The 18410-nt window shown below is 43.8% G+C and overlaps 1 protein-coding gene across 3 annotated transcripts in view; it reads left to right on the plus strand.

Annotated features, from left to right (window-relative positions):
- Positions 1 to 8647, plus strand: part of THUMPD2 (THUMP domain containing 2) — a 37481-nt gene extending 28834 nt beyond the window's left edge. For 2 of the 3 annotated variants that reach the window (XM_026479492.4, XM_044391348.3), the window contains 2 exons: positions 4659 to 4767; positions 7719 to 8647. In XM_026479492.4, the coding sequence (XP_026335277.2) occupies positions 4659 to 4767; positions 7719 to 8124 (515 nt within the window). In that variant the 3' untranslated portion in view covers positions 8125 to 8647. Of the gene's footprint in view, positions 1 to 4658; positions 4768 to 5109; positions 5566 to 7718 lie in introns of those variants that run through there. The other variant, XM_048222731.2, reaches the window with a different exon arrangement.
- Positions 8648 to 18410: the final 9763 nt, after the last annotated feature.

Consider the following 18410-nt stretch of genomic DNA (forward strand, 5'->3'; position numbering starts at 1 on the left):
GATGAAGATTGTTGCAAAAAAATAAACAGACTTCATAACCGAACACATTTTATTCCCTTGCCCTTCGTCAGTTGGGTTTAAAAATATTTAAGCCTTCAAAGAATGGCTCTGTGGATCAGCCAAAGTATTCTACAATTGTCCTATCAAAGTTTTTTTAAATAAACCAATAGGTTAATTGTGGTTGCATTTTTTTTAAAATCCATTGGAAATCTGTAATCAAAGAATTTAATGTAATGCCCCAAAACTTAAGTTTTTGCAATTTTTGATGAATTGCAGCTATGAAAAACAAAGCTGGCAACAGGAGGACATTAAAATCTCTAAAAACACCAAGGAAGAAACGAACAAGTTAAAACTGAGAGCTCAATAATGCACAAGATTTAATTCTGAAATTCTACAAATACAGCTTGGATATCTTATAGGAAGAATCTTCTAATGGCTTTCTTTAATTGGATAAATGTATATTCTAGAATGGAATGAAATCAAATTGAAAAGGGCTTAGATTCTACAGCCTCTGCACTTGATAAACCATTTAAAAGAACAGTAGAGACAATTTATCTGAGGCTTGTGTTGCGAAAATGTTTGTCAAAGGCACTCTAAATGGAGAGACTGAACTGGAGAGCTGAAATATTTACACTTTCCCTATGAAAGAAATAGAATTGAGAGTATCCTCCAGTTAGCAGAATTTGCTCTGAGCTCTACTGTTACTTTAGAACCTATGGCTGTACTATTACTTTAGAACCTGTAAATAAAGTATTTTCTCAAAGAAAAATATTAGAGTCTACAGAGAAGTTTATTAGCCATACAAGTGAAACTTTGAAGAGTATTGCAGGCAGTTTTATGAAAAAAATTTGAAGTCCCTATTTAAAAAAAAATACTATATTCTTCAGAAAAATATCCATAATGGCATCAGATTAGAGACTGATACATCTAAGAAACGAATCAGTATAAAAATACAGACCACAAAAAATCATTGCACTTGTTAATTTTAATGTTAAATAATATCTTAAAAGTTTGTGGGGTTTTTTATTTCAATGTGCCCAGATATTATTTTTTGGTCCACTGTAATAATAAACCCAATTTGTGAGAAAATAAATATTTCAAAAAGTATGTAATCTTATTTCTAATCATCTTGTTCTTGAAAATGTTCCTGTTTGGACTATAAATTAAAAGGTCACCAATTCCAGATGCCAAACTACATTTTGCATATTTAAGACTAATTAAGAGCTTCTGGATTAGGACGACAGAGTGAAACTTTATTGAAGGTTTCATATTCTCCTGCACTTATTGAAATAAGGAATAGTAAAAATAGAAGGAAAAAAAATCAGCATCAGCAACCAAAGAAAGGGCACAATCTATATGCAATAAACTTCAAAATCTGGCCACAATGGAAAGAAACAGGAAGTTATAGAGCAGTATAGTGAATAGAATAGTGGCTGTTTACAAGGTTACTGACACTAAGTGTGACCCCAAAAATATGCCCATCCAAGATGTCATTTTAGTACAAAGACGTTTTCAAATATAAAGTTTAGGTGGGGGCACCTGGGTGGCTCAGCCGGTTAAGCATCTGACTCTTGGTTTCAGCTCAGGTCACGATCTCAGGATGGTGAGATTGAGCCCTGCGTGGGGCACCACACTCAGCATGGAATCTGCTCCAGATTCTCTCCCTCTCCTCCACCCGCCCCTTGCCCTGCCCCCACTGATGAACATGCTCTCTCACTCTCTCTCTAAAAATAAATAGAATCATTTTTTTAAAAAGTTCAGACAACATTTCACTAATAAACCCTTTAGGGGAAAATTTTAATAAAATCCAAACATCTAAGAGATAAATCAATTGAAGAATACAGAAAGCCAAGACAAAACGATTGGTCATGAGGCCTGAATCAACTTAAATATACAACTGATTTTAAACAACTGTGAGAATTACAGACACAGGACAGAATACAAATTCTATAAATCCAGACAGTGGAAAGAATGTTCAAACAGTAGGACGTATGAGGAAAGAAAATTGGAAGGGTCTGCCCAATTTTGTAGAAGATCTTAATTTATTTAGTCATTTGTCTAAATATATGCACAAAAAGGTATCTTAAAGGCTCTTAAAACCTATTGGAAGAAAATATATTAGGGCCGTAATCCTGAGTTTTAAGCAGTTCTTACCCATTTTGCTCCTGGAAAGAGGGAGAAATAGAGCAGTTCTTTTGTTCAAGACACACCAGTATGTTAAATTTTTTTCATGGTCTTGAATCATCCTGCAGAGTTGTAAAAAAGAGATGATTTTTACATATTTGTTTTGAGCTGTTTCTATTTCAGAATTGTATCTCCCTAGTTACAGGCAAACTCTTTGTTCGCAGGCAGCTCAAAGCATTTAATAATTTAAAAGATTTTACTGTGTTGAAGATCATGGGTCAGGTGCTCATGATTTCAGGAGTTTCCTCATCAGAAACCCCGGAGGTGGGGCCTTCAGTCAATTCTGATGCACACTAGGTAGTAGGTTTGGGATGAAGGGGGCGAGGATTTGCATTTGCAGTTCCCAGGAGATACTACTGCTGGTAGCTCCTGATGACGCTGCCTGGGAGATACTGAGGCTCTGAGAACCACCGCACGAGGAAAGGAGTAGGAAAGAGGCCCATCTGGAAGCAGTTGCCCTGCATGGCGTTGGAGGAGCTGGGGGAAGGACGTGCTATGTTCTGCAGAGCTGCTTTGAAGGATTCCGGCCCACTGGTCTCTACCTGGCTGTCATCCTCCCGTACATCCGGAGAGGACATTGTACATAATAACCACAACAAGACCTAACCGTTATTGAGTGCTCACTCCGTGCCAGGCACTGTTCCAAATGCTTTCCATAAATGACTTGTAAACTTCTGAGATAGGTCCTCTTAGCACTTTACAGACAAGGAAACTAACACAATAACTTCCCAAAGTCCCCTAGCTAGTTAGTGGCAGAGCCAAATCCAAGCTGTCTGATACCAGGGCCTGCCTGCCCTTTCCTACACATCCACAAAAGCTTATTTTATGTTCTATTGGAAGAGAGCATTGCTTAGTTCTAGAACTTTTTGAAAGAATTGTTCTGTTAAGTTTGTTCCTTCAACTTCTAAAATTATTTAAAGCAGTTTAGCAGATTATATAATACAGAGTAGGAAAGTTGCAAATAAAAATAGAGACTGACAAGAAAAAAAAAGTTAACCAAACCTGAACAAATTGGGCAGCTAGTGTGTGTGTGTGTGTGTGTGTGTGTGTGTGTGTGTGTGAATGCAAAAGAAAGACGAGGGCTCAAACTTCAGAGTTAACTACTCTGTGGTTTCTCGTGTATAAAACATCCGATAACCATGATTGCCTTCACTGTAAATTGCCTTGAATAGCTCTGCAAAAAGGATAGAAACAGTATTTAAATGTACGTGTCCTAGATCAATACCCTAAAACTAAATGCATGAAGTTAAAATATGACTTGGGTGCACCTGGATAGCGCAGTTGGTTGAGCAACCGACTCTTGGTTTCGGCTCAGGTCATGATCTCAGGGTCATGAGTTCAAGCCCTACATCGGGCTCCACACTTGGCACAGAGTCTGCTTGAGATTCCCTCACCCTCTCCTGCTGTGCTCTCCCCCACCCCCAAATAAATAGATAAATCTTTAAAAAATATATGACTTAGGAAAAAAAAAAAAAAAAAAGAATTCATCCCTGGCTTTAAAAGAATATTATCCTGAGACTTTCTCTAACAACCTATTCTTTCTTCTACTAATCTCAAGCAAGGGTTAGAACTAGGTGAGATTATCAAGTATTCATTAGACTTTCCCAGGTAATGGGACTTTTTGTTTTGTTTTTAAATTTCCAGCCAACAAAAATTTATATGGTATTCAAAGTAGTAAAGAATATTTACATTTTATTTGATTTTTACAGAATTAGATGCTATTCAAAATGAAAATTGGGACATCTACCTTATGAATATCCAATTTACATGATGGATGGCAAGTAAAATAAGTAGAAAATGAAAAGTATACTCAGAAAATGTAGAAGTTAAGATTATGTGTACTACCTTCTGATAATCTAATTTCTGAGAAATGTAAGCATGAGAAAAAAATTTGGATTTAGTAATCAAACACTGTATTCGATTTTGTTTAGTGATAATATTCATTTTGTTGATTTGCTTAGCCTTTTGTCTGGTCTTAGGACTTAAGCAGATGTTCTTAATTAACCTTTTGGGTCTCCTTTAAAATTTCAGTGAAAGCTAAGGTCATCTCCTTTAAAAGCAAATAGATCTACACATGCAAAATTATAAATGTAACTATGAAGATGGAGATGAAAATTATAGAATATCATTTGTAGAAGGTTCTTGTAGACAAATGAACGTTTTTCTTCTTGGATCTGGCAACTTTCTAGTCATGTAACATGTTTAGAGAATTCAATTTTCTGATTAAGATTCTGCTTAATTTATGTCATTTTATCATAACAGAAAAACCAGTTTTCAAAGAACAGAATATAATGACATTACCATTTATTTTTTAGTAAAAAACCTTTTGGAAACGTAATTTCTTGGAAACAATGTTAGCAACCCTAAATTTTATTTAATATGCAAAAGTAATTCTGCATACTTCAATTTTCTCGTATTTAGGTTGTAAATATTTGAATTTAATGTAACTGGATTCTCTGGTTTCTGTATTTCAGAATTGCCACTGCCCTCAGAGAGTGTCGATATTATTATTTCTGACATTCCATTTGGGAAAAAGTTTAAGTTAGGGAAAGACATCAAAAACATTCTACAAGAAATGGAGAGGTAAGTTGCCGAGTTTATTTTTATAATTTTTGAGTTATTGGGCATCTAACTAAAATATATCCTAGGTCTTCAGTTAAGATTTGATTGCATCTTAGTAATTCCCCAAAGCTTTTGTAGTTTAATTTTCTGAGGTTTCAAATCAGAAGCTTATAATTGAAATAGTTATTCCATATTGACTTATACTATGACAAGTTTTATTCTGAAAAAGATACTAATTTGTTATTCTTGCCTGAAATTTGAGCATCTGAAATAGTGACGTGTATTTTATTCACCGAAGTAGGTAATTTACGTATTTACTCCTAATCTTCACAAAAACCCTGCCTCCTCTGTGTTAATCCGCAGCACTCTACAGACGAGAAACCGGGACCCAGAAAGATGAACTTTCTCAAGATCACAGCTACTAAACCACACAACACTTCACATAAGGAACATTCAGTAACAGAGCGGTTACAACACTGCTGACTGTAGAAGGAAGGTGCAGAAGTGTTATTCATGTCATGGTCTCTAAGGTCAGCCTCAGGGAATCTAATTCAGTGAAAGTATTTCTTTGAGAGGTTCAAGCAGTGAGACCAGTTTTCTGATCACTTAAGCTGAGACAGGAGAGAACCTAGAACACAGGAATAAAAAGATATGACTAAGAGGTCAGTTCATGAAATCGTCTCAGTTGGGCATTTGATAGAGCAAGACAACATAGATGTTCGAGAGCCTGTATACAGATAATGTCACCAGTAGAAAAAATGAGCCATGGGTTTTGGGTGGAGAAAATTCAGTGTCAAGGCTGACATTCCATAAGAAAAATTAAAGCTTGACGTAAAGTCTAAGCCCATCTAAGAGCCATCTCAGCTCCATCGTGTGAACTGGGCGCTCCACACTCCTTTGTGTATTATCTTATATCTAAGCAGCCTCCCCTGCTGCACAGTTAACCTAACCCTTGACATGTGAGGTGAGATCTCTTTCTGGGCAACACCTACAATTCAGACATTTCCTCAGCTCCTGTACTCCCTTCTGCCTGATAACACGTTTCCCTCAAGCAGATTTTGCAACCCTGACTTCATATTAAAACCATTTCATGAGCTTTTGAAAAACTCTGACACTCATTCTCCACCCCTCCCCACTGAGGTTCTAATTTAATTGTTCTGGACTGGAACGTGGGTGTATTTCTTAACCACCCCGGGCTGATTCTGTTGTGCAGCCAGGGTTAATAACCACAGCCTTTGTGCCTAACTAGGTAACTCACCAGCCATACATACTATTAAGCCAGCTCATGGTGAAATACTAATATGTGTGAGCAATGACTTACATTTAGCCTGGAACTTTCCAGAAGGTATTCAAGATTTCCCCTCTAATCTGAAGGCCTCAGTAGGATCAGTGTATGTTATTTCGAGATAAGGAACTTCTATGACCGTGCCTCCCTGACACCTGCCCACAGTCTTTATGGTTTGATTTTTTACTTTTTATATAGTTCGAGGTTTTATACAGGCAGTGTAGCATAAGACAGTGTAGTTTGGAGACAAACTTGTCTTGATTTGCTGATTGTTGAGGTGAGAGAAAGCTACTTGAGCTCCTGACATCTTTGTCCGGCGTGGGGGAGATTCCCTGTAACTCTTGGCCCTCGAGCTGTCACCTACTTCCTTACCAATACAGCCACACTTATTGAAAGAATAGTCTACACTTGACATCTCTGCTTCCTCACCTTCCAGTCCCCCTTCGATTCTGGCAGACCAACATTTGCTCCTGCCCTCAACCACAATCGCTGTGTCCAGGTTCACTAATGACTTCTTGTAATCCTAGTCACTTGTTTGTCCTGCAGCATTAGACGCTGTTGAGACCATTCCCTTCTGGAAAGTGTACACCTTTGGCTTCCATGCCATCACTATTGTCCAGACTCGTAGGGTTATGTTTCATGGACCCTTCTCCTCTCTCCTCCCGTAAGTGTGAAGTCTCTGTTCCTTGGCCCTTTTTCTCTTCTCACTCAGTACTGCCACACCCCCCCTTTTCCTCCACCGTTACGGCTTTATCTGGCTTTATCTACGTGTACTATTGAAAACTCTGAAATCTCTACCTCGAGCCCTGGTCTTCTCCTTGCCTCCAGGCTGTATATCCAACTGTGGATTAGAGTTCACCCCACCCTGTTCCTTAGGTCCCTCACCAGATTCCAAACAGTGTTCTTTCCCTCCCTCCCCCTCCCATCCTCTCTGATTCACCCTCCTGCTGAATTCTTGCAGTGCCTCCTCCTCCTCACGGCTTCCTGTCTGCTGCTCTTCTGCCTCCAGCTCCCTGTCCTGCTCCAGTCCCTCGCTGTCACTTGGCCTGCCTCGCTTCTGCTTGTCCTTAACGCACGGCGCAGGTCTGGGAACCCCCCTGATGCGTTCCCGGGGGCCTCAGACTCGCCCGGGCGGTAGCATTTGGCACCCTCCCTAACCCTCCGCTGGCCTCTCTCCCACGTGCAGCGCACTTCCGCAGTTCGGTGGACGGTGGCGGGCGCCCTTTTTCCGCCTAGATGCGCTCTGCAGAATTTGGTCAAGCGATTGCATCTCAGGGTCTTCCCTTCCTCTCCTGCTCTTCCCTGTTGTCCTTCCCTTGAGCTAGTCCTCACTCTCTCGGGTGATTTTCTTCTGCCATCAGCCTACTACCTCGGATATATGCTGATTCGGTAGGATTCTTTCATTTGCCTTTTCCTTTGTACTTATTAGAATGTGACTATGAATTACTTGGAGGCTTGCCTTTCAAGTAGAGTAAAAATAGATAATTAAAGCAGATTTGTGCTAGTGACTCTGTGATTACTATAATGAATATGCATTATGGAAGATACTACCTAATTATCAAAATCCTTGTGTTTAAATAGATAAAATTAAATTTCAAATTAAAAACACCAAATATTTTAAATAAAGTGGGATTGCTTGTTGTCTAAAAAGAAAGAAATACTCATGCCGATTACCATTTTTCGTCAGAGTGCTGCGCGTCGGCGGAACCATCGTGTTGCTGCTCAGTGAAGATCACCACAGGCGCCTTCAAGATTGTGAACGGGGCGGCATCCCTTGGAATTCCAAGGGCAGCCACACAGATGAACCTGGAATCGAAAAGTGCTTGAATCCTGGAGAGAAGACTGACCTATCAGACACAGTGTCATCCTCAGCCGAAACCAGTGGCCAGGGGGACTTAGACAAAATGCCACCGTTTGGCTCTTTGGTGCCGGTGGACCGCTACGGAGTGAGCCTAGGGAGGACAGGTGCATTCATATGCAGGTACAGGAAGTCGCCCTCTTCGGCCGCTAGCCGGCTTGCTGCTGTGAGCCGGTTCCAGTCGTCCCAGGGCAGCTGCACAGCCCTGAAGGCGGTTGTCTCCGGATCCCGGTAGGCCCCGCAGTCCCAAGGAAGCAAACTCCCCTGAGGACGGGAGATGTGGCTGCTGGACGCAGGTTCCCAGTAGAGTTCTGCTTTATACCCTAAGGAGCTAAAAGTCGCCGACCAAGACCAATGAATGAATATTTATACTAAAGGACTCTTAAACTTCGTATTCCGTCGGAAGGTGAAAAGTTCTGCCCTGCCTGCACTGTTTCTGAGCAGACGCTGCAACTTGGAGCAAAGGTTTTCAGAGGTTCACGTAAAGTATGTTGCAGTCATCAGAAGGTTGGTGATGTTTTCACCATCAGATTTTTCTAAATGTAGAAACTTTTTTATGTCTTCTTTTGATACTAAACTTGATTTTTAAACATGCAATTTTCTTCTCCATTGGAATAAAAAATAATTTTTATTTGCAATACCTTTTATTTGTCCCATGTGACATGAAACATTAATGGGAATAATAACTATGAATCAAGCCAGTGTCCTCCAGTATGATAGAAAATAAAGTCTGCTCTTTTTCTAAAAGCATTAATAAATTATCACCTCTCTCATTTAAATTAAATACATTTCTGTGTTTACTACTTGAGAAGATCTTCTTAATAGGAAGTTGATGAAAATACAATTTTCATTTTTTTCCATAGTCTAAAGTAGTGGCTTGGCTTCTTGGCTGTTTTAGTACTATTTCAACAACCTTCCCGTGTTTGGGAAATTTCTCACCTTGTGAATCCCACCTCTCCAAAGGAGAAGTTGAAAAGTTCTTTTCCAGCTGGGGCGTGGCATGTAACCTAGTCCACTAATCAGTGTGGGGCTAGTGAGGCACAAGGGATGCGTGGAATTTTTACCTGAGAGCACTTCACAGTAATCCCAGTGGGAGCTGAGCCTGTCACGTATTCATACAACAAACATTTATGGCATACCTATTATCTGCCCAGGCATTGTTCTGGGTCCTTGGAGCACATCAGTGAACCAAAGATCCTTGCCCTCATAGGACTTAAACACTCTAGTAGGGGAGATAGTTAAGAAACAGTAGACATAATGAATAATGTATTTGATGGGTTAGAAGGTGATAAAGTGTGGGGTTGGGGGAAGGAAAGCAGAGTAAAGTGATCGGGGAAACACAGGAAGATGGGGATAGAACTGTTTTGCATTTTTTAATAGGCCAAGCCTCATTGAGAATGGGAGATTGGAGCAAAAATTTAAAGGATGTGGAGGAGTGTTCCAGGCACATGGAATAGCCAGTTGCAAAGGCCGTAAGGCAAGAGCATGCCTGATGTATTTGAGGAACAGCAGAGAGGAAATTGGGCTGGAGCAGAGTGAGTGAGGGGGAGAAGGAGAGGTTGAAGAGGAAGTCAGTTGCAGGTGGCACTGGCAGGTTAGACAAAACAGGGCCTTGAAGATCGCTAGGAGGACTGGCTTTGGCTTACAACTACCGGACAGATTCGAACAAGTAGAAATTTAACATATATTTTATGGAACCACTGTGACGACTGTAGTGTGGGGAGGCAAAGGTGAAAGTAGACCAGTTGGGAGCTTTTTGCAATAATCCAGGCAAGAGACAATGGTAGCTTGCCCCAGGCCGGTAGCAGCGGAGGTGGTAAGAGGCAGCTGGATCCTGAAATATATTTCATTTCTCAAACCAGCAGATCTGCGGATGTGTTTGATGGGTGGTGTGATACGTGGAGAGGAGGCAGGAGTGACTCTAAGATACTTGGCCAAGCCCCCTGAACAGGGTGCTTCCATCAACCGATCAGGGAAAGGCTGCGGAGGGGGCAGGTTGGGTGTGAGATGGCAGACGCTCATTTTTAGACTCACTGACTTTGAGATGTGCATGAACCGTCCCAGTGGGGGTGTGGAGTAGGCAATTGAATACATGAGTCTGAAGTTTAAGACAGAGTTCTGCCCTGGAGATTTAAATTTGGGGATTTTCAGCATAATGGTGCCATGAAACTGGATGGGATCACCAAAGGACTAAATGGAGGAGAAGAAGGAAGAGAAACAGGGCTGAGGCCAGGGTTCCTCCAGCACTAGGAGGTCAGGAGAAGGGAAGGAATCTGCAAGGGAACAGGAGGAGAAGGCAAATAAGCAAAGGACACGGAGGAGGCATTGATCTGTTAAATGCTGTGAGGTAGGATGAGGACTAGAAATTGACCTTTGGAGTCATCAGTGACCTGGACCATGGGAATTTTGGTGGAGTGGGGAAGGAGCAAAGCCACACTGGATTGGAATGAAGAGAAAATAGAGCGAAGAGCCGGAGGTAATGAATACAAACAACTCTTGCAACTAGTTTTGCTGAAAAGAGAAGAATGAAGTTAGTAGGTTTGAAAGCGATGTGGAATCAAGAGAAGGAGAATTTTTTTTAAGATGGGAGAAGTAGCAGCATGTTTTTCATATTGAAGAGAATGTTCTGGGAAAGGCGAAAAACTCATAAGGTAGGAAAAGGATAAGAGCAGGAGCAGTGTCCTCGAAAAGGGGGTTGGAATACATTCCACACATGGGGGAATTAGCGTTTGATAAGAGCATGCATAATTTCTCCATGGTTACGAGTGGAAGGCAGCACACAGGCATTTCTGCAATAACATGATAAACGTACTCCCGAAAATTTTTCATTCTCAAATTCATGCACTAAAAATAACAGAATTTACAGAAGAAATACCAGGCAGACCACTCCAAACCTATCCAACTTTGGAAATTGCATACTAACAAAAACACCAATTAACAGAGTTTTAAAGAACAGGTTAACATTCCTAATAAATAAATACAGTTGACCCTTGAACAACCCAGGAGTGAAGGGGCCCTGACCCCCACACGGTCAAAAACCCACGTATAACTTCTGAGTCCCCACCAACCTAACTACTAATAGCATGCTGTCGAACTGAAGCCTTACTAACAACGTAGTTAACATACATTTTGTTGTATGCATTATACCCTGATTCTTACACTAAAGGAAGCTAGAAGAAATGTTATTCAGAAAATCATAAGGAAAAGAAAATTCATTTGTAGCCCTGCAGGTCTGTTTGTTGAAAACAAACCATGGAGGCCGGCTAGGCGGCAAGGCAAGGGCAGCGGCAGCAGTGGGCCCGGCCCTGGGACAGCGCAGTCGCCAAGCGTGGTGGCCCCAGCTCGGCAGCAGCAGCCACAGGGCTGGCCTGTGGGTAGGGCCATCAGCCTAGCACAGCCCCATCTGCCGGAAGGTCTACCTCCAGCCCACGGCCAGCGGCCGCTGACCTCCCAGAGGCCACGGGGAGAGATCTGTACCTGGCCCGCAGAGGCCCAAGGCCCATGGCCACCCCAGGCCACCCTGGAGCCCAGCGTCAGGACTGAGGAGGGGCTCACCAGCTGCAGGCCTGCCCCCTGCCTTCTGGGCATTGTCCTTCTGCTTCAGTCCAGCCTCCTCCCTGCTCACACGAGCTCTCCACCCACAGGCTGACCTGCAGCCTGGCTGGGTCCTGGGCCCCAGTGGTCTGCTGATGGTCTCCGATGGCCTCACCAGGTACTCAGAGGGTAGCAGGCATGACCTCTGCACCCTTCACCTGTGATTTGGTCCCATGGAGACTGAGGCGGGCAGCTATAAATAAATGCCTTGTGGCTTTTGTTGCCAACTCTTAAAAAAGCAGGGAGGGGCACCTGAGTGGCTGTCATTTAAGCCTCTGACTTTTTGTTTCAGCTCAGGTCATGATCTCAGGGTCGTGGGATCAAGCCCCAAATCAGGCTCCACCCTGAGCACAGAGTCTGCTTGAGATTCTCTTTCCCTCTCCCTCTGCCCCTCCCCTCCCCACCCCATGTGTACAAGGTACATAAAAAAATATTAAAAAAAAAAAACATAAAACATGTAAATGTGGACCCCACAGTTCAAACCCATGTTGTTCCAGGGTCAACTATATATCAGTAACGAAGGATTTCACCTTTCCAAGAAAAGGACAAAGACAGCTTGATAGAATTTGGTAGAAGGAAGGTAGAAGCTGCTAGTACACAATCAGGACTTCCAAGACACAACCTGTGGCCCAACGGAATCAGTAAAAAGATGCAGTGAAAAGGCCTCATGCAAATGACCTTATTCTTCCTGCAGTTTACTCATTCAGCTCACTCCATTAGTGCCTTCACATTCAGCTGCTCTTATCTGGTGGCACAAAATATTAATGTGCTGGGGGGAAAATTACTTATGAACCGACCCAATTTCCACATTAGAGTGACATCATCCCCCACCAGCAATAATATTTGAGTTAATGCCTGTTACAGAAACGTGCATTGTAGAACAGACCGTAAGTGGGAGCAGATGCTGAAGGGTGGGCGGATGTGGTGGTGGTAGACTGTGCAAGTTCTCTTCTGACTGCTTCAGCTTCCTCAGTGAGAAATTATGTGGTAATTTCCCCAGATCCTGACTCTCTGCCCGGAATGGCACCCTCAGCAAATGCAGGAGCCCCACAATGGCTTCCAAACCATGGAGTAAGGGTGTCTGATACAGGAGGACCAAGATCCCGCCTTCCGCAGGCTCCCCCCACCCAAGCAAACTGGCCAAACAAAAGCAATAACTCCTTTGTAGGAACTGCAACTATTAGAGCCATTAAGAAGAAGGAAGTACAGCTGCTTGATGGAATTCCTCGGCATCAGAAGGCAATCCATGTCACCTTTGGGTTTGCTGCTCTGACTCATTTACTTTTAATGGAGGCTTGTGCAAGAGAGGATTCTCCAGCTGGTCCAGGCCCGCTGTGAGCAGCTCTGCATTTTTGCCCTTATGACCCAGGGGATCTAATGGTGCTCAGAATGTCTGTGAGCAATCTGGATGCTGTGAGGAGCCCGCAGCAAGTCCTAACAGGGGAAGTATAGCTGCAGCCTCTTCGCTTTTGGAGCAAAGCCAAGCTCTCTTGTGCAAGAAATTATTCTCCTTTTAGAAAGAACTCTTGGCTGGCAAGTGAGGGCTTGACCGCAGGACACCAGGTGACTGTGGGACCTAACCTACCCATTTGAACTGAGAGTGATTTGATCCATGAAGCCAAAGATCAATGGGCCCGGCCCACCAGCCTGTGCTCTTCAGGTGGAAGCGGTATACATCAGGACTGAGCTCCGTGGCTGATGGCCCCCATGAGCTCCAGGAGCAGTCAGCACATTATCCGGCAACATGCCTCCTGCCCGCTGCACTCCAAGCCTCCCTCGCGCCCATGGTCCCATGGGGGATTTCTCGATGAGCAGTTCATCGAAGAGGAAAAAAGCCAAATCTGGCTTACATGTGGTTCTGCACCTTTTGCTGGCACCTGCTGGAATTTCACTGCTGGGGCTTTTCAGCCCCACTGGGGCCAAGGGACAACGAGGAAAGGAAATGTTCCCAGGGAGCAGAACCTGGAGTAGTCCACATGGTCCACTTTGCCTGGAAGGAGAGAGAGCCTGAGAGGTAGAAGCCATGTCAGGGCAGGCTACCAGTTTGAAAGGGTGGCCACTAACATGAAAGAAAGTGCGGGGAAGAGGTACAGGGTGAACATCTCAGGACAGGGCCCAGTATGGGAGAACATTTGTGTCCCAGGTTCTAAGCACACGGGTGGAAGATCGCCAGCCCTGTGCCTTCCCGTTTCCCTAGCCACCCTTGCTCACTGGCCTCATGGACAAGGTGGCTGTGGTTTCAGGAATGGAGAGAACGTACTGGCCCAATGAAGGACCTGTCACCAATTGCCGGCTGCCACTGCTGATTAACTTTCAGCAGCAGGGACCAACCCTGAGACTTGTTATAATACCACGTTCGGGAGGAAGACTATAGTGGAGACCCCCTCCCTTGTGGAGAGGACAATAATTGGTCTTCGCTGGAATAGCTACTCATTCTAGATTTGCATTCTCCAGGCCAGCAGCACCCTTCATGGACTTACCAAACTACCTTATCTGTGGTCGTTTATTTCATGCAACGAGGCTTCCCACCCGAGTTCAGTTACAGGGATGGAAGTGAGACCATAGGCCTGTGCTCATAGGATTTCTCACCGAGGACGCCACCACCTGAACAGAAGGCCTGGTGACAGACGTTTCTTACTGTGCTAGCAGAGGGAATTCCTTCAGAGGGTGAGATGCCTCCCTGCCCGACGCCGTGTGCTGTGAACCAGTGACCAATAGATGGTGCTCTTTCTCCCAAAATCAGAATTGAGAGCCCAGTGGATGAGAGTGGGAGGAGTACTTGTTACTTATCACTTCTAAGTAAGCAGGCAACCAAAATGGAACCCGCTTTCTGGAAGGGGGGCAGAATAAGCGTCTGGGCTCAAGGGTCAGCAGGGACAGAGGGCAGCATCCAGGGTCCAACACCAATGGTGCAAGCTGCGGTGTGGGCGTCCAGCAGAGGCCGCCATGGCTCACGGTGGCAGCAATCCCATCATAGGTTTTAAATGGTGTTCCCGGTTATATGGCCAACCAGACAAATTTTCTGGCCCTCTTGAGCACCTTAATATATTTTAAAATGAACTCCTTCTCTTATAAACTACCTAAAGTGGACTGTGGGTCGCACCTGGGAACCCTGCCCTGCACACCTAGGTTTCTAAGCACACCCGTGTTGTGTGGGTATTGTCTGTGTCCATCTCGCTGGAGGGTTTCCATAGGGTTTGCTTTTTCCCTTTTGCCGTATTTTCCAGGTCTCAGTTTTAATGTTTTGGCCTCAACAATTTTGAACAATATGGTCTTTTTTACTCTGTGCTGAAGACTTGCTTTCATCTTTCGGAGAAAAAATACATGTGGGGGTGGACATCTTTGTGTGTGTAACCAAGATGCAGCAAATGACAGGTAGAAAAATGTTGTTTTTTCAGTGACTTGAATGACAGCGACAGCGATCATAAGAGGCAGTGGTTCTAATTACCTTAGTGTATTTCACAGAATTAAATCATGCTTTCAGGTTCTGCTAAAGCATCTTTAATATCAAATGCATAAGGCAATAAAGCTTTTTGAGGATTTTCCAAAATTTGAGGTTACCTTCTAGTTGGAATATTTTATAGTATCCCCCCCCCCCACTTCGGCACAGGGTGTGGCACATCAGAACGATTCCTGTATCTTGAACTAAACTGTACTGGCTCCTGTTAGAGGGGAGCAAAAAAAATGCTGCTGATTCTGAGGACAGTGAATCAAAGCGACACTCAGAAAGCCATGCAAGAGACAGACCGCTGTCCAGGGGACACCTAGTTCCTCTATGACCTAGAAAGCTAAGTCTCATTGGGGATTCAAAGTGTATTACCTTTCAAGAGGAACCACTCACTTTGGCTATAAGGTAAATCTGATTTTTCAAAGAGCTTTGCAGGAAAGCCTTTGGATTAAAATTAGGTGAGATGCAAGGTCTTCACAGAGAAATCCTGGTCATTAAGAAATCTCAAGTGAGTATTTTTATGCATATTATACCAACACTATATCTTATAGTGTATGTAGATTTTTCTGTTTTCCTATTCTTTCACTCACTCATTTACTCCTTATTCACTGAGCCCTCAAGCATTGACTGAGTCCTTGCTATGTGTCAGGCTCTGGGGATGTTGCTTGGTAGATTGGCCTTGCCTGAAATGCTGCCTTGACAGCTCTCAGGAAAGGGGGGGTAGGCGAGGAGCGCCAGCTGGAAGTCTGAGTGTCGGAGAGAGAAGATTATCCCTGACCTCTAGAAATGGAGGGATGAAACCACTCTCTGAAAAAGCTCGACGGAGAAAGATGAAGGAAGTCCGGGAAATGTTTGAGTGACAAGCAATGGATTTGTTGGGAGTTTAAAGAAACAACTGAAAACAAGCCTAGGTACAAGAAGAGCTCAGCTTTCTTTGTCTTGCAGTTAAATTCCATGAATTTATTATATTCAAGAGAATCAGGAGATTTGAAGGATAATTTTGCCATCTGAATGCCATAATCATTTAATATTGTCAGTTTTCATCAAGTTCCTTCAACAAGTAACTGCTTTCTTGGGTGGTGTAACAAAGGAGAGCAATTACCCCAGGTGCCCCTCCCTGCCATCCCCCTCTCTCTTACTCGTTATTTCTACCACTTCGTGGTCACACTTCTGATGCCCTTTTGTGATGACCCTGGATACAGCCACACTATTAGAGATGGAGTTCATCTTGGAAGAGTGGGTATATTAACCGTGTGTTCTGCCTGGTTGCCCCAAAGGCCCAGTACTGGCCTCTTGATATTGACATGGAAACCAAGGAAAATTATTCCACTGAGCCAGAAGTTTTTTGTCTTTATTTTTGACTAAGTCATATTATACCACTCTCCTGCTCAGAACCCTCCAGAGACCTTTCATTTTACCCGGTGTCCCCATCTGCCCTCTAACCTCATCTCCAACACTCTCTCTTGCATTCTGCCCCCCTTGCTGACCCTGGAATATGCAAAGCTTCCTCCCATTTCAGGCCTTTGCACTTCCTGCCCTCTCTCCGGGGACATTTCCTCCCACACCTGCATCATTCAGGATCTCCACTCCAATGTCCCCTTACCAGCAAGGCCACCCCTGGCCTCCCTGTCTCAACGAGCCACCACCTCACCCTTCACACTGTTCTCCTCACCGGCTCTATTTCTCTTCATAGCACCTTCCTCCAGCACAAGAGACATGTTTGCTTATTGTCTGTCTCTCCAGGTCCCAAGGGGAGTGGCTTTGTTGACTTGCTCACTGATGGTGCCCTGCACTGAAGTCAGTCTCTGGCACATTCCAGTCACTCAATATAGATCTGATAAACAAATGACCACACACGGGTTACTTTTCATGGTCATCTGCCAACCAAGTAAACAAAGCCAGAAAGTTTCAGGATGCTCGACCCAGCCCCCCTTTGCTTCAACCAAATCCATGCATTCCAATGTCACAAAGGAAAAAGGAAAAAATGTTGACCGTTATTCCCTGAAGGAAGATTTTTTTTTCCCTTTTTTCCTTTGTGACATCGGGATGTATGGAATCATGCAACACAGAACCCAGTCGTTCCTAGGTAAAAGCTCGACATTTTCTGTGACACCCTTCTTGATTATGTAGGCGTATCACAGCCCCACAGGCTGATTGCTTTAAAAATAAATGAAATCACACTAAGTTCCATCTTAACCCGTTGCATTCTTCACTCATCTGGTTCCCTGCAGTAACTGGTATTTTTGACAAGGCTTAGAGAAGAGGGTGTCCACATGTCCTGATGGCGTGACTTCACGTGGCTCTCGCGGCTCTGCCCTTCAACCCACCTCACTCTGCCTCCCACATTCTTCCCTCACTTGGCTCCAATATTCCTGAAAACCATTCCCCACCCCTGTGAACACTCTTTAAACTGTTACTTTATTTGGAAAACGCTTTGTTTAAGAACCAGCTCATCCCTTGAATCAATACTGCATTAATCGCTCGTGTTATCTCCTCCAGATTACCTTTCACAGTTGGTTTAGTTTCAATTCCCAAGTCCATTTTATTTGAGAAACATGTTGGCATGATAGCGATGTACCGTAGTCACCGCAGAGGCTCGTGCTTCATCAACGTGTTTGCAGGAATACAGATACTTAGATTTGCGGACCTCAAAACCTACATAGCTCACTTGCTGGGGACGTAGACACCTTGCCAGAGACACCGCTCAGAGCCTGTTTCCTCTATACCTACAGGGATGACAGCTAGAGCCCCCACACACCTCCCAAGGCCGTCTAGATGTGTTGTTTTGAAGTCGCTGCGCAGGGACGAACCTCTCAAAGAGAAACAGAACATGACTTGCCCTACTTGAGGTGTACTGAGAAGCTGGGAAGATATCCGTATATTGACTCGGCATCAGAGAGATTCGTTTCATTGTTTGTGTCATTTACACGCTATGCTCTTAAAACCAGTTCACATCACAAAAGGCGAGTTCACGTTCAACTTGGAAAAGAATATAAAAGTTTGCAGAGGTGTTCAAGGTGTTTCAGGGGCTTGTTCCACGTGCGGCATTACCCGTGTCCCTGGAAAGCCCATCAGTTCCTGAATGTCTCCAGAGGTCCAGGAGAGATGACTGGCTTTCAGGAGCGCACAGCTACCAGTCACGAAACCAGGACCAGAAGTCCTGCGTCTCGGAGTTCTTCGCCTATCTCTTAACCACAAGACTATCTAGCCTTCTTTTTTGAGTCATTGCTTTCATTGAATAATTTTTAAAGAGGCACCAGGGATGCTTTCACAGGACAAAGGAAGGAGGATCTACCCACTTAAATATTAATCTTTGAGCAGCCCTGGTGACATGGGAATTTCTCAAAACATTCTGTGGGGGCAGTGCCAGGAAGGTAATTAAAATTGTTGTCATACCTTTAGGCTCCTGCAGGGGACAGGGGCTCCTGAAGGTCAATCAGTAAGGAGAGGTTCTGTGCTTATAAAAATAGGTCTGGCAT

This window comes from Ursus arctos, unplaced genomic scaffold (genome assembly GCF_023065955.2).
Source record: "Ursus arctos isolate Adak ecotype North America unplaced genomic scaffold, UrsArc2.0 scaffold_8, whole genome shotgun sequence".
NCBI lineage: Eukaryota > Metazoa > Chordata > Mammalia > Carnivora > Ursidae > Ursus > Ursus arctos.